The sequence below is a fragment of the Leuciscus leuciscus genome (assembly GCF_965113295.1).
Source record: "Leuciscus leuciscus genome assembly, chromosome: 17".
Lineage (NCBI taxonomy): Eukaryota > Metazoa > Chordata > Actinopteri > Cypriniformes > Leuciscidae > Leuciscus > Leuciscus leuciscus.
The window spans coordinates 28,951,795-28,977,965 of NC_138741.1; the positions used below are offsets into that span (position 1 = coordinate 28,951,795).

Genomic DNA, 26,171 nt, shown 5'->3' on the forward strand with positions numbered 1-26,171 from the left:
AATTAGTTGTGCCTTCGCCATAGTAGTACTGTATCGTATTTACGCCCAGAGTCTGTTTATGAATCGCGGACGCGGCCGTGCAGATCCTCAGTAGTTGTAGAAGTTGTCTCCTGTACTGAGGTCACTAAGTTTGCGGGAACTGTCCCAGAATCTGCGGTATTATCAGGTAAATTTGGACTTTACTGAACCCATCTTTACTTATTGGTCGCAGTGAGCAAAGAACTTTGTCCTGCGAATTCTGTTTTTGTTTTTTTTCGTCAGAAGCAAGAAGAAAGTTGTATAATGTTTTTTTAATTGTTCCTTTTTCTTTTTTTCCCCTTTTTGCACAGAGGCTTGTTAGATTTGAATAAAAGGAAATAAAACTAGTTTCCAATGAAGAAGGCAGTGTTGTTTAGTTTGTGGGGTGGTGTTGTTACCCCTACTCTTGCCCAGACTTTTCAGAAGTTTGAGGAAACCACTGGCGTTTCAAGGTATGTGACTATTATTTATTTATTTAAATTATATAAATAAAACACGTTTTTTTTTCGTTTTTATATATTCTTAACAACTTTTAGCATTTTGATTTAAGAGTATATTTTATCAATATTAAAATAACTGGTTTAAAAGGTATGTTTTTTTCTCTCTCTCTAGGGGTTTCATAAAGAATGTGAATGCAAAACTTGGCAGTGAGAATGCTTTGTCTCGCTCAGAGAAAGGGAAAATCACCCTAACACAGGTATTTTTCTTTCATTCATGTTAAGTATGATTCATTATTTTAGTCAGTGTGTTTAGTCAGTATGTTTATTCAGTATGTTTTACTACAGCAGAAAATGTATTTGTGCATCGGACATGATATAACATGTATCCAGCCTGATTTAGTGCAACAAAATTATTTGCTCATGTGTCACTGATTTCTGTTTACTCTTGCAGATGATTTCTGAGTTTGAAGCTGACTGTCAGAAGGTAGCGGCCGATCAGGGTCTGTCTTTACCTGACCAATTCTCAGCTCAGACGCTTTTCAATTTCATTGGTCAGGTAGAATTCAACAAGCCAGTTCTTGATGCTGCTGCCATCCTTCGTCACCACGGTATGTTGCTTTTGATTTGAGACGTGAGATATGAAATTCTTTTATATTTTTTCAGAGGGTATGTCGATTTATCTCTTAAAGCGATAGTTCACCCAAACATTACAACTCTGTCATCACTTACCCTCATATTGTTCCAAACATTTATGAGTTTCTTTCTTCTGTTGAACACTTAAGAAGATATTATAAATAATTTTGGTAATCAAACAGTTGACGGTAGCCATTGACTTCCATAGTAAATACTATGGAAGTCAATGGCTACCGTCAACTTTCTGGTTACCAACATTCTTCAAAATATCTTCTTTTGTGTTCAACAAAAGAAAGAAACTCATACAGGTTTGAAACAACAAATGATGATTAATTTTTGGGGGAACAGTTAAACAGTAGTGAAGTATTTCTACAAACAGTAGTTTGGACAGTAGTCAAGTATTTTTACTTGACTCAAGAAAAGTATCTGTACTTTATCAGTGTTTATCTTTGGAAAACTTTCCAAAACATAACATTCCAATGTATACTGTTTTTAAAATAACACTCTGATAAAGTACAGACACTTGAAAAATGTACTTAAGCAGATTAAAAATACTTCACTACTGTCCGCCTCTGCTTTTAAGGCATTGCTACAGGCGTCCTGGCCAATATCTGGGTGGACGACACCCCTCAGAGAGATGCCATCGCTAGGATTCTCTCCGTTTTGGAAAGCCGCTTTGACCTGGTTTTGCGATCCTGCCATGCTGGCGTCAGAATCCCCGAGCCAGACATCTTCAACAATGCCCTTGAGAAACTTGCTGTCAAACCTGAAGAAGTAGGTGCAGGAAATTATTTCAGAAGGTCTGCAGTTGGAAATTGGCAGCAGATTCAAAGCCTGCAAGTTAAAGATGTAACCAAATGTTATTTTAATTTACTTGTTTAAGGCAGTGTGGCTGGATGTGGATGAAGAAAGCATCAAGGCAGCTGAAGGTTTGGGAATAACATCTGTTCAAGTCAAGGACATCACTGAGACTCTTAAGGAAATCCAGAAGCTTACAGGAGTAGAGGTGAGGAATTCTGATCCTAAACCATGTAATTCCCACCATGTTGTGGAGGCTTTTGGGTCATCTGTGTGCCTCCAAAAAAAGATGCTATCGATAACCTCTCTATCTATATTTACTACATATGTGCGAGATGTTCTGCCCAACAGGTCACCAGTGACCCCCAGCCACCCTTTTGTAATCCTGAAAATGTCTCTCATGGATATGTGAATATTAAGGTAATTTATTGTGCATTTTTCTGTCATAATCGTCCCAAAGTTCACTGGCAATGTGTTATTGACAGAAAGGGTCATGAAAAGGGTGTTCTTCTGTTTTTCAGCCTGGTGTGAAGATCCACTATGTGGAAATGGGAGACGGACCACCTGTGCTCCTGTGCCATGGCTTCCCTGAGAGTTGGTTTTCCTGGAGGTATCAGGTGAGGAACATCAACATTTCCAGCGGATGCAACATGAAATTGGTTTATTGATGCGAGTCTGCCATAGGTTAATGGTCAAAGATCAGAGGTGGCAACCCACACACCAAAAAAGACAATAGTGTCATTGTTCAGCTCAAGCCAGTTCAGTTATGAAACTATTTTAAACCATTCTAAATCTCTTGTTTCGGCACATTAGTGCTCATTATTACTATTTCTCAATATTAGTTCATTTTAGTTGTAATAATGGGTAATAATGTACTAATGGGACCTTATTGTAAAGTGTTACCATTGTTACTTTATTGTTTCTCATCAGATTCCAGCTTTGGCCGATGCTGGTTTCAGGGTTCTGGCTCCTGATATGAAGGGTTACGGTGACTCCACTGCACCACCTGGTCAGTTATAATTCTAATAGAGTGTATCTCATGCTTTGATTTTTCTTGCCGGGCCTGTACCTAGACCATACGGTGAAAACGATTCACTCTGGTGATGTATGCAGGACGTCTCTAATAATTTAGTTTGCTTAAAAAGCAGCCCTGCAAGCTCACACTCGTCTGCATTCACTCTTGAGTGCAACGCTCACAACTTAAATCCAGTTAGCAGCTGATGTAGAACCATGCCCCCTGCCAAATATTTTGTCTGTTACACTAGCAAATATGTCGCATTTCAGAAGAAAAGATCTGTCATTACTTCCATTTCCTCACAACTTTGAAGTAAAAACACTGCACTTGTTAGAGGCAGTGTTCATCCCCTTTCAAAACTAAAAAAGAAAGTATGGCAGGGGGCCATACGGTTAAAACCCCCAAGGCGAAGTATGAAAAGCCCTTAGTTGTGTTTAGCAAGATTCCTAACCTATGAATACTACTAATTGCAATCCACAGAATCAGTACACAGATTGTTTTTTGTACGTAAACTTAGCTTGGATACTTTATTTTTGCTTATTGTACATTTAAAATGCATAGTCTTTCCCAGGAAGTCATCAAGGTTAAGTGTTAAGGTTTTTTTTTTAATTGCATCCTGTGATCAAGGACGTTCAAGATATGGTAAATAAGCAATTCCGACTGGAAATTGTATTGCCTTATAAACATAAGCAGTTATGTATAATAGGTTATGTTTTTTGATCTTGGAAATTTTTTTACGCTTTGCATGACGCTTGCTTTTTTTGACAGCTATGTTTTTTTTGTTTTTTTGTTTTTTTTGTTTTTACCAACAGTAACTGTCATTAATGTTTGCAGGTCAGGTTTGACTTTGTTTTCAATCGCATTAAACCCTAAAAAGTGTCATTGACATACTGTAGTATCCTATATTTACTCAATGTACGAGTCAATGCACGAGTAAGAGAACCTATAAACTTCTGCGCTGCTTGCTCAAATGTCATGCTTTCACTTTAAAAGCAGCATGAATTTCCAGGTAACTGAAATAAATGCCTTAAGGGGTTCTAGCATTCTTGTTCCCTTTTGATCGCTGCTTCATCATACTGAGAGTGAAAACGAGCACTTCTGTCGGGTCACTTCTGTGATGAGGTTCGATGTTTAACTTTAATTGTGTGTGGAGTGCATGTTTTGAACAATAAGATACGAGAGGCTGTGCTGTATTTTAAACATATGCTCAATATAACAAAATCTCAAGGCCTTATTGCTTTTATAAAATGATAATGCAATCAAAATATTAAGCGCATTTTTCATTAAAACAGTTTTTTATTCAAGCATTTTATTAAGTGTCATCCATATTCTGATAGAATATATACTGTAGTTAACATTAACTAACGTATTATTATTATTATTATCATATGAGAAGATACAGATCATATAATAAGCTGTTTTATTCCCATCTGTCTGTGCAGACATTGAGGAGTACTCTCAAGAACAGATCATGCTGGTAAGCAAATCTTTCCCATAAAAAATTAGATTCATCTAGATTAAATCTGTTATGTTTCACGAAATTGATCATTTTTTCTCTCCCTTGTGGCCTTTTAGGATTTGGTGGCATTTTTGGATAAGATGGTATGTACTGTTTTTGCTTTCACACATGCATATAATCACAGGATTATTGAGGAAGGCTACTTATTATATAACAGAATAATAAAAAAACCTTTGATGAAGGGTTGTGTCATGTTAGACATGCACTTAAAGGCTGCGTCTCGAGAACCGGTTCTTAATTTGAATAGGTTTACGTTAAAGTACGTTAGTGATTCCTGAATGTCTGCATTCCTTCGAATAGCAGACACAATAAAGTACTAAAATATACTGTTTCCTATATACAGCGCCACAGCAAAAGAAATTATGTTTTAACTGAGTTGTGACTGTGAGTTTGCAGTCTGAATTGAAAAAGAATTCATAGAGCATAAAATGACAGCACATAATGGGGTTGTCCGTGCTGGTCGCACATATCTACGATTCGTGAACAGATTAATCTAACGCGCCGGTTCTCTTCAATGAATAGAGCGAATGACTCACTCACCGCAAGTCATTTATATATATCAGGATCTCTACTTTAATGTGTAATCATATGTGTTATCATATAGGCTACTGTCAAATGCAATTACATTTGTTTTGTAAATGTTTAATCTCACAAAAAAACAGCAGTTTTTTAGCACACATCATGTTATAAAACTGCTTCTGCTCAGATAACACTGATGGGTTTAGGGGCCATTTACAACACACCGTTTTAAACAAAAAATAGACGTTTTTTTGGCCGTTGAGTTACACGACAACTGTTTTGTGAAAACGGTGATGTCATGCGCATACGCATACACATTACATGTTCAGTTTATAGGAATGTAATGTTTCTTTACAAAGTGACATCTCCAACTTCTGGCCTGGCATGCATAAAACAGCGTTTTTAGTCATTTTCACAATCATTTTGACAATATTGTTGTCTGTACATGAAAAACGTTTCTGTTTTTAGCACATCGTTGTTGTGTAAATGTACCCTTAGTTTTGTATGAATGTCCAGATATTCTTTATACATTTTCAGTGCTGCTCATTATCAGATAATTGAGCTCTGCTGTTTTACACCTCTCAAAATAGAGAAGCTAAATGACCGAGAAAAAACCCACAGAGGAGTTCCTCTTTTTCATTTAAGTATAGTGTTCTTGTTGACTTCAGCTTGAGCAAATGTGTGAGCGCTAAAGTGTTAACGTGGCTTTGCACATTATTCCCCGATTTTATTAAAAGTATCACAAAGCCATGTGTGGCAGCAGAACTGAGAGAGACAGAGACCTCAAATGAACGAGGCTCTATCAGGATCTCTACCTCAGCATGCAAAAGGATTCTCAAGTGTAATCATATACTGTCAAATGCAATTGCATGTGTTTTGGAAATGTTTAATCCTGCAAAAAAAAAAACAACAGCAGTTTTTCAGCACATAACATGATATAAAACTGCTTCTGCTCAGATAACACTGAAGGGTTTAGGGCGTCTAACTGACTTTTTTTTATTTGTGAGTTGGTTCACAATCTCTGATGAACAGACCAGTGGGTTTGCAAGCTGTAATGCTGATACCACCTGATTTGCAAGTGTTTGTGCTAAAAACACTGTGTTTAAAAGTGGTGCATCCGTTGAGTGAATTTGTCCTGAAATGCATGCAGAAGTTTTGCTGGTCTTTTCTGATTTTGCTTTGGATTATTTGAAGGAATATCAAATATGTCTGCACTGCAGTTTAAATATTCCTTTTGAATGTGGCCATTCTTTTTCACTTTACCAGACTATATAAATGTCCTATTCAGCATTATACTCCTTCAGCATGTTCTTTGTCAGTGACATGCAGTGAGACATTGTCCTGTAGGCCACGTGAAATAAATTCATCACAGTAGGTCCCATTAGGTCACACATTCACTTTGGTCTTATTTGTCCTGAGGTGGCAGCCAAGGACAACAATCTGATGGTTTATGACCTCTAACAGTAAACATAAACAGTCATGCTAGATTGCTTATTATTATTATTGCAGTATTTTGTTTGGACAGTTGCCTTATTCAGCTTTTGCGCAGCCTCTGAAATTGTTTGCTGTCCGGTGTGCTTGGCCATCGGTACATGGTGCATGGAACACCATACAGCATTTTGAAGAGCTTTTTGAAACTTTGATTCAGAAAGAACTGTATTAGTCAAGTCAAGTCATCTTCATTTATATAGCGCTTTTAACAATGTAGATTGTTTCAAAGCAGCTTTACAGAGATAAACGTATAATAAAAAGGTAACAGAGATTGTTTTGGCTTTATAGCAGTTCTTTAACCCTCAGTCTAAAAATTTGTTTCAGAGTCACATCCTGGGCCTTCCCGGTCAGAAGTGACCGGAGGCCTAAAAATGAAACTTCCTCCATCCCAGTAAAACCAATGCAATTTATTTTTGTTCTATAATATTTATTCTTTTTAATTTTGTACTTTGAGATAATTGTATTGAATTTATTCATATTTATGCAATATTTATGGTCTATTTTTGCCATTGAATTTTTTTTTTTATATATATATATATATATATGTATGTATTTTTTTTACATTTTTTAATGCTGTATTTTAGTTTAATATAGAGTGTAGGCCTTCAAAAAAAAAATTGTTTTAAGCAGATTAGCACCATCTGGTGAGAGTATCCGATTGTTAAGTCTGACGTCACGCGTGACATTTAGCCTGTTCCGGGTCCAAGCGCTCCTCTCGTCCAGAAATAACAATGGTGGAACCTGCAAATTTATTTACAATCACGTCCTTCTTAGTGAGGCACCCTTGGCGGTCAAAAAGGGTTTAAATTCCTTTAACACCAACAGAGTGGTTAGTGTAGCTCATCACTCAGGTGGCATAATTAAGGGTAGAGTCCAGGCATCAATGAAAAAGAAGATTTACGAGGTTGAAGTGAGTTAGCTCCCGACACGGGACACAGCACTGCGGCATTGTAAAAACACTCAATAATAACCAAAACACTAGCGAAAGCGGTAGGTAGGTAGAGAGGACCTGGACTTTGGACCCGGAAAGAGTATTATCGGAGAGTGGTTACGTCACGACTTAACAACCGAATGGAGAGAAAGCTTAGAACCATGGTGTAACCACTAGATGGCATCCACAGCTCTCTATGGAGAGGCATGTGAATTCCCCAGCTGTTTATGGACACATTTACTTTTTTTTTTTTTTTTTTTGGGATTTGAATATATATTTAAACAATCTCAAAAACCATTTCTTATCAAGTTTTAGATATGTTTGTTTTAGAAATAGTGATTTAAAGTGTTAGTTTTTGCATTATGATTACAGTCAAACCTAAACATGGTGTTAGGTGAAGCTTGTGTTGCTAAGAAGCACATTTTATACCCATTTTTTTATTCAGAATTTGTAACAAAAAAAATGCAATTCATTCAATTATAACACTTTATGTAAAATAATATTTAAAATATATATATTTTTTTTTTTTTTGTCAATTTCCCATTCATTTCCAATGGGGGTCATTTTTGACCGAAGACCACAAGTGTGACTATTTTTTTTACGACCACTTAGCATGCTCAGATCATGACCTAATTTTTTTTGTGTGTGTTCACATACCCAATGCCATAAAAGTCACCAAGTTTCGTAACATTCCGATGAAGCTGTGATTTAAAAAAATTCTAAACAGATTTTTTGTAATCAAAATGTATTGGTGTGTATGTGTATAAAAGTGTTTGTATGTGTGTGTGTGTGTGTGTGTGTGGGTGGGTGTGTCTGTTTTGCACTCTTGATGTTGTAGAGTGTCATCCCTTTACTGCTGTGTACTTTTTTTTTAGCATTGTGGCCGATTTGTAGATTGTACACACACAAATTCAGATACTTTTTGTGTTTTTGTCAATTTCCCATTCATTTCCTATGGGGGTCATTTTTGACCGAAGACCACAAGTGTGACTATTTTTTTTACGACCACTTAGCATGCTCAGATCATGACCTAATTTTTTTTGTGTGTGTTCACATACCCAATGCCATAAAAGTCACCAAGTTTCGTAACATTCCGATGAAGCTGTGATTTAGAAAAATTCTAAACAGATTTTTTGTAATCAAAATGTATTGGTGTGTATGTAAGCTGGTTCAAATCATACCTATCTGACCGCTACCATTTTGTCTATTTAAATGGAGATAAATCGATCATAACTCCAGTAAACTATGGAGTGCCGCAGGGATCTGTGTTAGGCCCTCTGTTATTTTCAATATATATGATGCCACTTGGAAATATTATAAGGAAACATGGAATTAGTTTCCATTGTTATGCTGATGACACTCAAATATATATTTCATCAAGGCCGGATGAAAACGCTAAATTTTCCAAATTGACAGAGTGTGTTAAAGATATAAAAGATTGGATGACGCGTAATGTTCTTTTATTAAATCCAGACAAGACAGAGGTAATACTTATCGGTTCAAAAAACCGCCCACAAAACCTCGCACAATACAACTTTAACATCATAGGATGTCCTGTTACTTTATCCTCTACAGTAAAAGACCTGGGTGTTATACTCAATTGCAACCTGTCTTTTGAAAATCATATTTCATATGTTACAAAAACAGCCTTTTTCCACCTTAGAAACATTGCTAAGCTACGTAATATGCTATCAGTTTCTGATGCAGAAAAGTTAGTTCATGCATTCATGACCTCGAGACTGGATTACTGTAATGCCTTATTAGCTGGTTGTCCTGCATCCTCAATAAACAAGCTACAGTTAGTCCAAAATGCCGCCGCTAGAGTTCTTACGAGATCAAGAAAATATGATCATATAACACCGATTTTATCATCACTGCATTGGTTACCTATAAAGTTCCGTATTAATTACAAGGTATTGCTACTGACTTATAAAGCCCTAAACGGCTTAGCTCCAGTCTATTTAACGGATCTTCTATCGCCCTATAATCCATCGCGCTCTTTAAGATCACTAAATTCAAGGCTTTTGGTCATACCTAGGATATTCAGAACCACCAAAGGAGGGAGAGCATTTTCACATTTGGCTCCAAAACTCTGGAATAGTCTTCCTGATACTGTTTGTTGCTCAGACTCGCTCTCCCAGTTTAAAACTAGATTAAAGTCGCATCTCTTCAGCCAGGCATTCATATAATCCCACAGTTCAAACTACAATCCGGCCTCTAGCTCATAAATGCCAGAGGAGAACTGGCCCCCGACTGAGCCTGGGTTCTCCCAAGGTTTTTTTTTTTCTCCATTAGGTCACCTGATGGAGTTTTAGGACACCATTAGGTCACTTGATGGAGTTTTTCGGTTCCTTGCCACTGTTGCCTTTGGCTTGCTCAGTTGGGGATATTTTGGGGATATTTAATTTAATTTTATCAATCAATAAATTCCTCTTGAAACAAACTTTGTTGTATTATTTAAATTTAATACTGTGAAGCTGCTTTGATACAATCTGTATTGTGAAAAGCGCTATACAAATAAACTTGACTTGACTTGACTTGACTTGTATGTGTATAAAAGTGTTTGTATGTGTGTGTGTGTGTGGGTGGGTGTGTCTTTTTTGCACTCTTGATGTTGTAGAGTGTCACCCCTTTACAGCTGTGTACTTTTTTTTAGGATTGTGGCCGATTTGTAGATTGTAACCATACCTAATGCCATAAAAGTCACCAAGTTTCATAACATTCTGATGAAGCTGTGATTTTTAGAAATTCAAAACAGAAAATTGTTCGGTCAGAAATGACAGAGGACCGTCTGAGGGTTAATAAAGTTATTTTCCAGCTAAAGTTAGTTTTGATTGATTCGCTTCCGTCGCGACGATCATTTGTCATTAAAACTAGGGGCCGCTAAGACGACACCATTCTCTCTACACAGACTTTAAACGCAAACCTGCGATAAATGCTGACGGTGCTCACATGCGCATTTAGAATTGGTTCTATAGTTATGTGCGCCCGAACATACATGCGCAGGTTTGTAATTCCCAACCAAGCCTAAACAAAGTACTGGTCTTTCCCTATAAATTTTGATACAGAATTTTATTTTATTTTGTCACTTGGGGGTAGGTACGCGAAACGAATTTTCCCGACAACGCTTTATCTGTAGAGTGGTAAAGGGATCCTCCATAGGGAGAGACTAGTTGGCACTTCAGCACTGCGTTGTCATCGGGTCCAGGCGAAGGTCCTTCGTCAGATCTGGATACGGCCTGGATACGGCAGGCTGCGGGAAAACCTTGGGATAAACAAAGACACTAAAATTAGCGTAGATGCCATTCTTCTTATGATGTACCGAGTACATCAGGATTTATGGGAAGTGTTCCCGGTTCTGGCTGACCTGATCTATGCAGCCTAACATTGAATTATAGAAGTCTATAATGTATTATGTGAATGCTAGGTCAAAGAGATGTGTCTTTAATCAAGCTTTGAACTGACAGAGTGTGTCTGCTTCCCGGACAATGTTAGGAAGACTGTTCCAAAGTTTTGGTGCTAAATAGGAAAAGGATCTACCGCCAGCAGTCGATTTTGATATTCTAGGTATTATTAACTGGCCGGAATTTTGAGATTGCAATAGACGTGAAGGACTATAATGCGTTAAGAGCTCGCTCAAGTACTGCGGAGCTAAACCATTTAGTGCTTTGTAAGTAATCAGCAATATTTTTTAATTTATGCGATTTTTAATAGTGAGCCAATGCAGTGTTGACAGAACAGGGCTAATATGGTCATACTTCCTGGTTCGGGTAAGAACTCGAGCTGCTGCGTTTTGAACCAGCTGTAGTTTGTTTATTAATCGTGCAGGGCAACCACCCATAAGAGCATTACAATAATCTAGCCTTGAGGTCATGAACGCCTGAACTAATTGTTCTGCATTTGTCAATGAGAGCATATGGCGTAATTTTGATATATTTTTAAGATGGAAGAATGCGGTTTTACAGATACTAGACGTGACTTTCAAATGAAAGATTGGTATCAAAGAGCACACACAGGTTCCTAACCGACGACGAAGACTTAACAGAGCAGCCATCAAGTGTTAGACAGTATTCTAGGTTATTACGTGAGGATGTTTTTTGTCCAATAATTAGAATCTCTGTTTTTTCAGAATTTAGTTGTAGGAAATTACTTGTCATCCAATTTTTTATATCAGCTATGCATTCCGTTAATTTTGTGAATTGTTAGGTTTTGAAGAAATATACAGCTGAGTATCATCGGTATAACAGTGAAAGCTAATTCCATGTTTCCTAATGATATCTCCTAATGGTAGCATGTACAGAGTGAACATCAACGGTCCTAGCACTGAGCCTTGTGGTACGTCGTACTGAACTTGTGAACGATAAGACATCTCTTAATTTACTGCTACAAACTGATAACGTTCAGATAAGTATGATTTAAACCATGCTAGTGCAATTCCACTAATGCCAACATAGTTTTCTAGTCTATTTAAAAGAATGTTGTGGTCAATGGTGTCAAATGCATCACTAAGATCAAGTAACACTAACAGAGAGATACAACCACGATCGGATGATAAGAGCAAATCAGTTGTGAGGATACTGCTTTTTCTAATATCTTTGACAGAAAAGGCAGATTTGAGATCAGCCTGTAATTGCATTACTAAATGCATTGAAGAAACCTGGAAGTACAATAGATAGATAGTATCTCTCTCTCTGCTAGTTCTCTTTCTCAGTTAACATGTGCCTTGTCACAAGCGTATCACTCATCTGCATAACTCATAAATCACAATAACTGATCAAATAAGGCTTTGGCGGGACAAAAATTTGCTTTGGCGGCCTCCAAAAAATGTTTATTGCTGGAAAAACCCTGATCTATTGCCTTGGCTACCTTGCCAACCGGCTAAACACTAGTGACCTAAGAAGGCTATGTGTGCCTTGGCTACCTTGCCGTCTGGCTTAGCACTAGAAATGCATGCTATTTGTTCTTATGAACAACAGATATAATGTTTCAATCTGATTATGTTGCAATCTGATATAATGTTGCACACTGCAAATACTCACAACACAACCAAATACAGAAATGCGCTGCAAATAGCACAGGCCACAATGGAAATGTTTAATGGGGACCCCCAACAAGTGACGAACCTGGCTGGGACATGCTTGTTGTTCAATGTCTACTCATCAGTGGTGTTGTCGATGACCTGAAAGATTTCGTGAATCTTTCGTGAAAGATTTTTGTTTATTTTGACATCCTGATCATATGTGCCTTGCAAGTATTTGCAGCACGTTTGCAGTGTGTTTCTGTATTTGGTTAAGTTGTGCACAAAGCCCGTCTTGTTATGTCTGAATGGGTGCAAATCTTCACAAAAGAATCTTATGTGAGTGGTATTTGAGTTTATTTCCCCTCAGGCATTAATGGGGGGAGGGGGGTCTGACTGTCATTTTGCTGTGAAGGAGGTCATTTCCCTCCAATTACCTCCTAGAGTTGGTGGTCTAAGTATGTAAATAAGGCAGAGAGAAACACGAATAATCATGTGATCTGTGTTTTTGACTCCATATGGGATTGAGACTGAGAGAGTAGAGGAATAAGGTCTCTAGTGCTCCACTAACCTGCTGTGCAGCAGAAACCAGACAGACTCCAGACAATGCCTTTCAATATGCTTTAATCATGGCTGGGAGGATCTCAAAACAATTTCAGATAGAATCCCCCCTGACATAAAGAGTACAACAGTTTATATAGAATAAGTGCATGACAGGTGAGTGACATGATTCATTACATCATTTTTCTCTAATATGATTGGTCTTCATATGTATGATTATCTGTTACTAGGTAGAAGTGAATTAGCTGTCTAGTTGTTTCCTTTTTTGTTATATATCAACTAAGTTATATATATATATATATATATATATATATATATATATATATATATATATATATATAAATGTGTGTGTATGTATATATCTTTCTTTCAAATATTCTTTTTTCAAACTTCTTTCGAAATTTTATTCAAGTAATTTTGCCTTCAGCAATTTTGAATTTGAATTTGTAGGGAAAATAATTGAAAATAAAAGCTTAATTGAAAAAAAATCATGACAGCACATGCACATGTTACAATGTACAATAAAACTTAATATTCCTAAAGATAGTACATTTATTTATTATTTTATATTTATTTTATAAAAGTACATTTTATTTTATTATTTAAATATTTTTCCTTCAGCAATTTAGTTTATTTGTTTGTTTTAGTATTTTGCCTTCAGCAATTTGAATTTGTAGGGGAAAATAATTGAAAATAATCATGAAAGTACATGTATATGTTACAATGTAAAACATCTTAATAGTTCTACAAATAGTATTAATAACTTCGTAGTTTTGGACTGAAATATGATTTGACTGGGTGAAATTCTCCCAGTTTGATGATTATTGCATAAATCAGTTTATAATTGAGTCTTTGTGCTCCGCAGGGCATCCCTCAGGTCACCCTGGTGGGCCACGACTGGGGCGGCTCCCTCGTGTGGAACATGGCTCAGTATCATCCTGAGAGAGTGAGGTATTACATTCCAAGCAGAGAATCATTAACAAAATGATTAAAGAATGTATGTCGTCATATTGTTGTGCACATTGAACAGACATTCACACTTTTGCTTCCCATGCTAATCATTTACTTTTGACATGCAGGGCTGTGGCGTCTCTCAACACACCCCTTTTTCCTGTGGATCCAAAAACAAATCCAATGGAGAAGCTCAAGGCCGTGCCAATCTTTGATTACCAGATATATTTTCAGAAGCCTGTGAGTATTATCACCATTGAATTATGTGATGTTCATTCTAAGTAATTTTTATATACATTACAAATAATATTTATATTATATTTTTCAATGAAGTTGTATTTTTATTAACTAACATTAAAAAATATATTTTTTAAATGCTCTGCTATAAAAAATGTATTGCTCATAGTTAGGTAGTCCATTAACTAATGGGACATTACTGTAAAATGATACCATATATATATATATGTATTTCTGCATATAAATATTCTGATCTTTTGTATCAGGGTGTTGCAGAGGCTGAAATGGAGAAAAACCTTGAACGAACCTTCAAACTGATGTTCTTTGCAAGTGCTGAGATTGTAAGTTTCAGAGTTTAATTTAACAATAGTTCAATTTATTTCATTAGCGTTAATACAAAGCAGAGAAAGAACCTTCATGTATCCAAACAATGACAGTTAATTCATAGTGATCATGTCTGTCAAGCTCCGAACAGGAAAAAACACTGTAACAGTTTTGGTATATGCATTATATTCCTATAAGCCTAATAATGGTATTGTCCCAGTAATTTTTTGTGTGTGTGAAATGATCCTTTAAAAAGGTGTTCTTGGCTCAAAAATGATGTTCTACCTGTGAGTATTTATGAAGTTAAAACTAGATTTCCCCAAGATCATAATCTTGCTATTGTTGCACTATCTTGCCTGAGCAGGAATCTTGTGCACGAGATCTAAAGTGATAGGGTTATCTGTTAGAAATCTACATTGTTTATCACCGGCATCAAAAAGCCAGTGCTGATGGGGATCAAAGAGCCGAGCCGTGCTGAATGACCCGGCATCTTAATGAGGGCCACATAAAGGGCTCTCATCTGGGACTCTGATCCTGGAGTAATGAATCACGAACGGCCGTCCGGCCATCACTCAGGCACAGGTCGCACACGCCACATCTTAATGACTGTGGTGTCGGGGCAGACGGGGATCTCTAGACACAATCCCCTTCTGCTGCACGTCTCAGCCATAAAACGAGGAAATCACCGCGGAGGAGGAGAGGAGCACGTCAGCGGAGACACTAAGCCAATAATTGCATTCACACGTATCAATGCCATTTATCCAACAAAGAGCCATGTTATTTATGCTAAACTGTAAAAGGTGAATACCTTTCATTTTCTGGTGTGGTCAATTTGTAAAGAAAGACTACACGTCTGCGCACATATTCAAGCGCGCATGCCTATAGACTGAACACGTAATACGCATGTGCACGCCGTCAGCGTTTTTTATAAAGATATTAAGATTTTTTTTTTTTATGACTTATTTTGTATTTTGATGGTTGCTAGTGTGTTGTAATGTAGTTGCTAAGTCTTTGTAAAATTCTGATCTCTATATATTAAGGCGGGACCTGAGTCTTGGGCCATATAGTAATGTGCTATAAAGAAAACTTACGGAACACCTTAGCAACTGCATAGCAACATCCTGACCAATGAAGTTATTGTAATCTAATACTATTAAAAATTTTGTTAATTGGAATAAAGCTGAAATATTAAGTTTAAAATATGAATAAATACTATAATAGTATATATACTAAAATAACACTGGCAACCAGAGGTGGACAGTAACAAAGTATTTTTACTTTGTTACTGTACTTTGCAAATTGCACTGAACTTTTCATTCATGAATTGGACCAATCAGATTGCATCTGTTCTCAAGTCAGTAACTCACTGATTCAAATGATCCGGTCAGAGTGCGTCTCCAGTTAACAATTCACTGAATTCACAAGCCTGACTCAAAATGAGCCAAGAACGGGAGATCCTCGGAGCTCGACTGATGTTGTGAAAAGTACGTTATTAAAGGGAGAGTTCACCCAAAAATTCAAATTATCCCATCATTTACTCACCCTCAAGCCATACTAGGTGTATATACCTTTCTTCTTTCAGACGAATACAAAAGGAGTTTTACTAAAAAATATCCTGACTCTTCAAAGCTTTATAATGGGAATGAATGGTACCTTGTTTTTTGAAGCCCAAAAAAGCGCATCCATCCATCATAAAAGTAATCCATACGGCTCCAGGTTGTAAATAAATGCCTTCTGAAGTGAAGCGATGCATTCTTGTAAGGAAAATATCCATATTAATAACTTAATGAACTATAATCACTAGCTTCCGGTAACGGCCGTACGTGAGTCGAACATTTTAAGTCCGTTTCATGAAATGCTTGAATGTGCACATGTTCAAATTTGTGTATTACCATCTGGGTAGGTTTTAAGTAAAAAGTAAACTAGGTAGGGTAGGCAATGTTTTTCATATACATTATAAACGTTATACTGGTTGAAAGGCAACCACCTGCAATATCTTCTCTTTATAATCTGCAGGATGCATTTCCTAAGTTTAACACTGCTGGAGTCTGCCAGAGAGGTAAGAAAGTACATCAAACTATGACTAACATTTGGAATTCGTATTAGTTGATGAACAATGGAGAGTGATTGGCAGCATCATTAGCGTCAGCAATTAAAACTGTTTCTGATATTCAGTCAACTTCGGATTTGGTTTTATGTTTTTGTATTGAGAAATGAATGTGAGTTTGATTCGAGTCGCACTCGAGAAGAACGGTACAAACCGTTTGTGCACCGAGCCTCACAAGCCTGCATGAACGCACTGTCCTAATCGTTGTGTTTTCCTTGTTTATCAGGTGGATTGTTTGTGGGGCTGTCTGATGATCCGCCCCGCAGTGCTATTCTGAGCGAGTCTGCTCTCCAGTACTACGTTCAGCAGTACACCAAGAGCGGCTTCAGGTACACTGAGAAAATGGGCTCCAAAATGGGTATTTGTGTGTCTGTGTGTGATCTTACGCGAACATGATTTACTAAAGTAGGACATGTTAGTCCTGGAACAACCCTTACCAAACTATCATTTCCATCAGATTTTAGGCGGCACTCATTGTAATGTTAGAGGTTATGATTGATATCAACGGTCCAATAAAGGATACTGATCAAGGCAATTGGATATTGCTATTCGTGAACGAGCTGATTCTCTTCAATTAACCGGTAAAATCGTTTCACAAATCGCACTGAACGATTCATTAATGAATTGGACCGATCTCATTGCATCTCTTCTTGAGTCAAAAACTCACTGATTCAAATGATCCTCAAAAGTCTTCAGTAGTGGGCAAAAGTGATGTCTAGAGGGGATGTTTGCTTTTTTTTTTTTTTACCCAAGTTTGATTAAATCAATGCAATATGCTTACAATATCTTTTACAAATTATTAATAATATTTAAATAAAAGGTGAAGATGTCAGTTTTGGCATCCATCCATCCATCTATCGTCGGTCTGTAGATTTTTGCATCTCTGAATGTGTTACAGCAAGTCTAAATATGTTTAGATTTCATGAGATTTTCCACAAAAAAAGTTATTTTTGGAACTAAGAAGAAAGCACAAGTTACACGATAGTTGAAATAACAGAGAAATGATGAGTAGGTCAGTATAATTGAATCTCCATCAACCAAGGATTTATATCAGTAATATTTTACTGCAAGGACAGCAGTATTTCTCTCGGACTCGTTCCCCGTAAAATCATATGGGTTTGGAAAGACAGAATTTTTATTTCTATCTGTGAAATTTCAGGCACTGCTAATATATGCATGCTCATGCACCTGGTGGATGACATGTCACTGAGGGTCTTGTTTTGTCCCAGGGGTCCTCTGAACTGGTACCGTAACGGGGAGAGGAACTGGCGTTGGATGAGTTCCAGGCCAAGGGCCAAGGCAAGTGTCCTCACCGTGCTCCGGCTCTCTGCCAGCAAACCAGATCTCTGACACTATCACTGCCAGAAATACCCCAGTGCCCGTTATTCCAGCAAATACACACCACAGCTAGACCTGAGGGAAGCAGATGGTGTCTGTTCCCTTTGCCCCAACATCTGCCCCTCTATGACTTGAGCTCAAGTGTTTTAACTCATAAATGCATCACTCATAAATTTGCATCTTTATTAGGGTGGGAATTAACAACCGGTTCTTCCTAAAAAAAAATTCTTTAATGTAAAAAATTGGGATATTCAGCATACACCTGATAATGGTAAAGGATTTATTTGGGTAATATTCCTCCCCAAAATCAAAGGAAAAAAAATAAATGATATTTTTGCATAAAGAAATGTAAGCCTTACATAAGGTATTATTTTAATTTAATACTGTGAAGCTGCTTTGATACAATCTGTATTGTGAAAAGCGCTATACAAATAAACTTGACTTGACTTGACTTGACATAAGATAATTTTAACAATCTTAATGGAGCATAGGCTTCATTTTCTTCATGCATAAAACATAATATATTGCAAATTTATTTGAATGAAATTAGTGCATTGTTTTTCATTCAGTTCCTTAAGACATCATTTAAAATGCTTCTGCCATCACAGATCATGATGCCAGCTTTAATGGTGACCGCAGGAAAGGACCCTGTTCTTCTGCCAGTCTTTGCCAAAGGCATGGAGAACCTGGTGAGACGGCTTTAGTTATTCTTTCTTCATGTTAATTCTGCGTTCACATCATTTTTACTCTGAGATGTTCATGTCCGCAGACTCACAAATTATTAGCGTCTATGGTTTAGAATTACGAGACAAAGACGTGAATTGTGGTAATTCCGACACTTGCCTAAACGCTGTGTGATGTGTGATGTCATTCAGTAAACTGGATGTCTTGGATGTTTTCTGTCTGAAGGTCCCTAACCTCACCAGAGGACACATTGAGGAGTGTGGACACTGGACTCAGATGGAGAGGTAAGGGTCACTGGAAACTGATGTTTGTGCCTGTTTACCCACTATTGTTTTTTTTTTTTATGTCACTTCCTGAAGAATGATGTCATTGAGGAACTGGCTTTTAAAAGGAGTTTTTACAAAAGACTAACAAGATGGAAAATGATATTGAGAACACGGGGGGAAAAATATGAATTGATTGCCGGTTCAAACAACATTCACTAGAATGTTTTGTTCAAAACATTTTATTTGAAGAAAAGAAAAAGATCGTAATAAAAAGTTTCTTTTAAAAATAGCATCTCTTTAATTCAAAGTAGTGCAATTGTTAAATATTCACACTTACGATTGCTTGTGAAAAATACTATGATTGGCATCTTTATAAATTGACTTCATTTTATCCACTATGTGAAGGTATTAAATGTGATGGGGATATAAAATGTACTGCATAACAAGAATTACTTTTTACAGATATATTGATTACAAACATAATCAAACACTCATGTAGCAACAAGTTACATGCCTGAACGGCTCTAAAATTACAGGGTGCTGCTGTTTAAATGTCAGCAAGGAATCAGGAATACTTGGTTTCCAGTTAATTGAGAGAACAAAATAATTGACGGACTGTCTGACCTTTAGTACTTTAGTTCACTCTTGTGTAATAATTGATAGAATAAAAAGGTTAATACAATGTCAGGTTGGCTGGCTCAAGTGGGTGATGCATGTTTGAATCTTATCATCCTTCTCCCCATCAGTCTCTCAGATCAAATGCTACACTCATTTCAGTTGTAAATACTTAGTATATGATTGTATTTGATCACACACCTTGTATCAGGTCATTGTTATGAAAACGGTCAAGGATGTATTTTGCATTAGTTATATTTCACCTAAAAAAATGTAATCATTCATATTGTATGCTTTGTGACACGGGGTATAATGTAGTAGTACTAGTAGTAATAGTAAAAAAAAAAAAAGAAAAAAGTATTGCTTGAAATGAAATAAACTTTAACTCAAATAAAATACAATATTTTTTATTATATAAATATAATTAAGTTACATTTATTTTATTTCAGCTAGTTGCCTTGCTAAGGCAACATTTTTCTTTTTCATATCGTTTAACTTGATGTACAAAAATAACTAAAGCTAAAAAATTATTAAAAACGATATAGACATTTAAATAAAAACAAACATTAATACAAATTTACAATGCTCGACAAAATGACTTAACTTTAAAACTAAAATGAAAACTTTTATTAATATAAATATACATTTTAATAAAAACTACAGTATCTCACTGATAATAAAAATATATATTTTTTAAAAGGCTTATTTGTGTATAGATATTTATTAGTTCATTTGTTATCCTTTTTATGTGGATTAAACATTTTTGTCATGTTAAAACCTTGGAGATGTACATCAGTAACACACTGCATTGTGTTGAAAGCATGTTCAGAATGTCAACTCAACATTATATGACTCTTATTTTCTGACAGACAGATTATTTTCATTGTCATTTATAAGCCTTTTAGAGCTTCTTTTGTTGGCGTCACACCAGCCCTGAGCATGTAAGAATACTAAAATGAAGGGAGACCAGCACTCTTTACACGTTACCATTCAGTTTATTTTTAGAGGAGAGCGTTTACTATCAGGACTGGTGTAGGCATTTGGTTTTAAACGAAGGATAGATCGAATACAGGGTTTCCATCATTGACTGGTGTAGGCATTTGGTTTTAAATGATGGAAACCCTGTATTCGATCTATCCTTCGTTGAACAGGGTCAGGCCAGGTTTACTGATTGTACAACACCATCACCTCGGTCAACCAACCAATCACATAAATAACAGTTACGTGACACTGACAGAAACATCCAGCTCACCCCAAGGTTGAACAACCATATAGAGAAAAACATTGCTCATTTACCATGATTTAAAGATACAAATCCCAAAACACTAGAAGTCCAATCTAATAATGTAGGACGAATCTCACATAATCTGTCACAAACCCATCCAGGTCACATCTCACCCCAAAATCAACAAAGACATCGTTGCATATTATAGGCTTTTATAATAAGGGGCTTCAGTTGAGGAATTACTGACCAGTTTCCAATGCATTTCCACCAAGTCGTTTTTTGTGAAACCATTTTACTAAAAATGAGCCTCAGTGTTGGTCGAGGGGTGAAATGTAACTTACACACTTTTTGAAGTGTGAAAAATGACTGGTACAGTTAGCAGATCTGTCAAAACCTAACCACCAACTGCTCTTTCCACTCAGGTCGTGGTGCGACTGCGTTTTAAAGCTTTTAGTTAGTTCAACTGGGCTGTTTCAGATCGATTTATCAGATTTTGGTGTCTTCTGTTTTTCACAACAACAAATTTAGTCATATAGGCAGTTGTGCTATACTTGACTGTGGAAAAACTTGACAGAAAAGAAAATTATTTTTGCTGTGTGAATGTGTCTTCTGAAACATAATGGTAATGTGGTTGTTAATGTGCATCTAATTACCCGTCCTACTATCAGAGCAGACCGCATTCAACCGTCCTCTCCACAATGACCCGAGGGCTCGATAACTCGGCCTCATGCAGCCGTTAATTATTTTAATATCTCTTGACCCGTCCACCTCTCCACCCTCCACCGAACTTCAGCAATCAATAGATGAACGCTGACGTTCTGAAGCTTCATTTTCAAATCAGGACATGTGACGTGACCTCTGTGACCCCATAAGACAAACACTCTTGTTAAGGGTCGACACGGGTCAGAGTGTTCTGTCTCTTGTGGAGTTGGTTTGTGGTTAATATCTTTTACTATTGAAGATCTCATTTAAAAAACAAAAAAAACAAGCAACAGTTAGACAAAAAACCCTTTGCATTTGTTGAGTATCATATTTGATACATCAGGCTTTTATGGCTCATATAATATGATATAAAAGAATATGGAGCTCATACTTGAGTTTTTTCAGAGGCCCAAACTGAGCAAAAATATGCAATTTAATGCAGTTGCTGAAATTTATGACCAAAAGTAAGATGAAATTCTGATAGCTTGTAATGTAAATCAAATAAATCTTTATAACAGACTACTTGCATAAATGCATATAAATATCAGTTGTCACTTTATATCTCCTAATATGTCTTATGTAGATGATATTTAAGTGCTTAGTTTTATGACCAAATCTCTGTAGTTTTAACATATAATGTAATGCAATACAATGATGATCGAGAGATGAACAAATAAACGGTCCTCAAAAGCCTGAACATGATTTTTCTAAATAATGATGTATGGATAATCGAGTAAATCTAAGTTGCTTCGGTCCAGTGAGTGTTCAACTTAAAATATTACAATATAACAGGGTTTCCGCGGAGTCATAAAAAGTCATAAAACGTCTTAAATTTAATAATCAGAATTTTAGGCCATAAAAAGTCATAAAAACGTCCGGATTTTCCATACAAGGTCATAAATTTCATTTAGCCACGTCTTAAATTGATATGCTCGTTCATTCGTTGGTTCTACAATTGCTTTTTCCCCCTGAAAATGCGCTGGCGGCATAATGTTAAATGCACAGGTTAAATGCGCCAAAGGCGGAACGCTCATTTGAAACGCGCGCCACACGAACCATTTACCCGCTCGGCTCCAAGTCCAAACGGCAGCGCAGCGCGAGCTCAATAGAACTGATGCGTTTACTCTGATCGGTCTCGGTCACAAGATCCAGTGAGAAGTGCTTGAATTCAGCGAAGAACACACTGTCTCAGTGATTTAAACCAGTTTAAAGGCAGATTAAACAGCGCTGACCAACAGGAGAAACTCTGCACAACGATACAGTCTGAAGGCTTTTCCGTCTACAATCTCCCATCATTTATCATGGATTTACTGTAACGTTAGCCTAGTAATATTAACTGCACCATGTGGGATATACATATTGAATTTTATTATATTATTAGTGCTGATAATGTATTAAAGGACTAATGGAATATTTACAGTATTTAATAATGTATTTAGGCTACTGTTTTTCATACATTTCCTGAAGATACGTGCCATCAAAGTTAGGCAACACAAACCTGTTTCAAGACTTGGCCCCTATTAGCACATGCAGAAACTAAGTAATTATTTTCCCAATAAAGATATTTATTTTGTTAAGGACAAATGACAAATGTCCTACCTCAGATTTGTGAAATGTTCACCTGTTTTAGCAAGTGTTTGTCATTATATTTTCTGACAATAAAGAGTAAAGTTAGTTTAAAACCACAATTAAAGCTCTGGTTTCTACAACTTTCACTTAGAAGCAACAGTCTGCCTTTAAACTTGAAAGAAATAAAGATTTGACATTTATCGTGATAATTATCGATATTGACTAATATAAAACAATTATCGTGATAATTGTTTTTGGCCATATTGCACAGCCCTAACTGAAATCTCCCGGTCTATCACAATGGGAAAGTGTACATTTAACGAGCCATGGCTCAAAGATGGTGTGTTTAGTAGTTGGCTCAAGCCTGTTGCAAATAATCAGTATCAAGCATATTGCACACTGGGTAAGAAGGCGTTGGAGCTGTCTTTAGGCATTTAAATAATACATCTTGTTACTTTCAATGAAAGTCAATAAAAAAAATAAACTTTTGAAAGGAATTTTAATGATTTTTCGTAATTCGTGTAGGTCATAAATTTCAATCATAATGGTCATAAAAAGGTCTTAAAAAGTCTTAAATTTGACTGACCAAACCCTGCAGAAACCCTGAATATAAAAGTTAATCTTCTGTTTACTTTATAAAAATAGTAAAGATTTCACAGCTAAAAGGCACAAGCTGAAGGTGGACGTTTTTACACTTAATACTAAAATGCTTTTACTTGCTATAGACTAGTATCAACCAGACAATGTAATTAAAAGCATGTAGCAGACTGAGTATGAATATATTTCAAATTTTGTGTGCGCAGAATCTGTCACTATGGCACAGGTTTTTCATCAAAGTTTGGATCATGTTTATAATTTAGAGGCCTTCGAAATGTACGTAACAATAATGATACAGTAGGCTTTACAGGGTTAATGATTTGTTTAATTCTCTAACCCTTAGCATGAGCTATAGTAATCGAAAGCATCACTAATTATTTGAATGCCATAGTCATTTCTGGTTCTATCACATGATCCGATTAGTCCAATCTCTTCCCTTTTCTCTCTTCAGGCCCGCAGAGCTCAATAAAATCCTCATCTCCTGGCTGAAGGAAACACACCAGAAAACCTCGATCCCTGTTCATCCCAAGTTATGAGATGATCGTCCTGATTGAACTATACGCGGGTGAATGAACCGCTCGGCTAAAGTGCTCTAATGTCCAGGCTTGCTGATTGCATAATAACAGTCCATTGTCAGTTGAGTGAATTTCAGTAGTCCTCTGACTGCTTTACATATGAAGTCGTTTGTAATATTCTGCAATAATGAAGATTTTTTAAAGGCAGTGTCTATTTATACTGCCTATATATTTCATCTTTTGTTCAAATATCATACATTTTGTTTGAACAGCATCTGTCACTGAGTCTAAACAAGATGCTGTTTATATTTGGTGCAAACTGTATCTGGCACTGCCAGATCACATTAATCACATTTTATTATGAATTGTTTTTATTAACAGCTTTGCTAAAGAAAACTAATAAATAATCCTTTGCATTGTAAAAAACTGAATCAATACTTCTTTCTACACAAATCATCAATGTTTGCTACAAACATATAGATATTGCTGATTGACATCGGCCATTTTTTGATTAGCAATGAGATTTTCCTATTGGGTTTTTCCAATTTGTGTGTAAAATAAAGCCTGTGGTAAACATAACTTGACGATACTTTGACGTTTTGTTCTAGAATGCAAATTACACACACCCATAGCAAAAACGCACATTTTGAAGCAGTTGAGCTCATATTTGAAAATGTATGTTATTAATTAGTAACTAGATAAGAAAGCTTGGGGTGTGAGTGTGTACTGTGTACAGTGTAGAACAAAATGTCAAAGTATCATCAAGTTATGTTTACCACAGGCTTTATTTTACTCAATCAAAAAACACATAGGAAAATCTGGAAGGAACCAGCGATGAATTCATCTTCCGGGTTCTGACGTCATACAGTACCAGTACCTCTCTAGAACTTCTCTTTTAAGTTCTCTTTTAAGCATGTTATCTGCTATCATTACGATATATTTATGGGGCCAGTGAGTAAAAAAAATAAAATAATATATATATATATATATATATATATATATACTTTTATTTAGCAAGGATTCATTAAATTGATCAAAAGTGACAGTAAAGACATTTATAATTTTACAAAAGATTGTTTCAAATAAAAGCTGTTCTTTTCAACTTTCTATTCAAAGTATCCTGAAACTATAACTAATATATATATATATATGCATCAAATCATCATATTAGAATGATTTCTGAAGAATCACACGACACTGACGACTGGAGTAATGATGCTGAAAATTCAGCTTTGCATCACAGGAATAAATGAAAATAGAAAAGTTATTTTAAATTGTAGTAATATTGTTTTTTGATCAAATAAATGCAGCCGTTTTGAGCATTTCAGCATTTGATCAGGAACGCTGCTCTAAATATCAGTTGAGCATTACTTCTTAGTCAGTAATAGTCTGATTTCCATCTTTAATACATGAACAGTGTAAAAGCGTCCTGTCTTAGGCCTAGTCTCAGTCTGGTCATTTCCTGAGGCGGAGCTGTGATTACACTCTTTGTTAAAGCAGACTGATTGCCTTGACCTGAGATTACTGTCTTATAATGGAGTTTAGAGAGGAAGGCGCTCGCCACTACAACCGCTGCGACTGCTTCATTTCAGAAAGGAAATAATTTCATATACAAAGGAAATCATTTCATATACAAAGGATGCAGTGTTTTGCAGTTACAAGCGAGTCACTGTTTTCAAATGGGATAGCCTTAAATTATGTTCTGAATATCAGTGTCTAACTCTCAGAGGACAGAGCATGCGTTTATACATCCTTCCTGTTTGCTAAGATTCTGCTTTTTGTAGATAATTACACTTTCTTGTTAATGATTATGCACTTTAATTATTTACCATATTCAGCTTTGGATTTAGGCAATTTCAGTAATGATGGAATATTTTATTGAAGTTCTGGCCAGAAACAAATGTTTCCTAATTAGCATGGATGGATAACAGGACGAATATAATGTATTGGTCAGTTTTCAGATAGCCTAAACATTATAAAAAATAAATAAATAAATAAAAAAATGTTGAAAGATCAACCCTAAACTAAACACACCTAAAAGTTGCTTTAGTCTGCTGTTGGCATCTAGATATTGGTGTGTTTGTTTTAAATAAAGTATT

At 36.2% G+C, this 26,171-nt stretch overlaps 1 protein-coding gene and 1 long non-coding RNA gene across 2 annotated transcripts; both read left to right on the forward strand.

Moving 5' to 3' along the window:
* Positions 1 to 27: 27 nt before the first annotated feature.
* ephx2 (epoxide hydrolase 2, cytoplasmic) lies at positions 28 to 24,498 on the forward strand. Its single transcript, XM_082143509.1, has 20 exons — positions 28 to 166; positions 330 to 470; positions 631 to 715; positions 910 to 1,066; positions 1,675 to 1,865; positions 1,975 to 2,097; positions 2,241 to 2,309; positions 2,411 to 2,506; positions 2,820 to 2,898; positions 4,347 to 4,381; positions 4,480 to 4,506; positions 13,808 to 13,893; positions 14,022 to 14,133; positions 14,397 to 14,471; positions 16,471 to 16,513; positions 16,788 to 16,890; positions 17,791 to 17,860; positions 18,508 to 18,588; positions 18,809 to 18,867; positions 24,009 to 24,498. The coding sequence occupies exons 2-20, from the start codon at positions 373 to 375 to the stop codon at positions 24,091 to 24,093; spliced, it is 1,674 nt and encodes a 557-aa protein (XP_081999635.1). The 5' UTR covers positions 28 to 166; positions 330 to 372; the 3' UTR covers positions 24,094 to 24,498.
* Positions 18,874 to 21,025, forward strand: LOC309479510. The gene is made up of 2 exons (XR_014199248.1): positions 18,874 to 20,500; positions 20,561 to 21,025. It is a non-coding gene; the product is annotated as an uncharacterized lncRNA (long non-coding RNA).
* Positions 24,499 to 26,171: the final 1,673 nt, after the last annotated feature.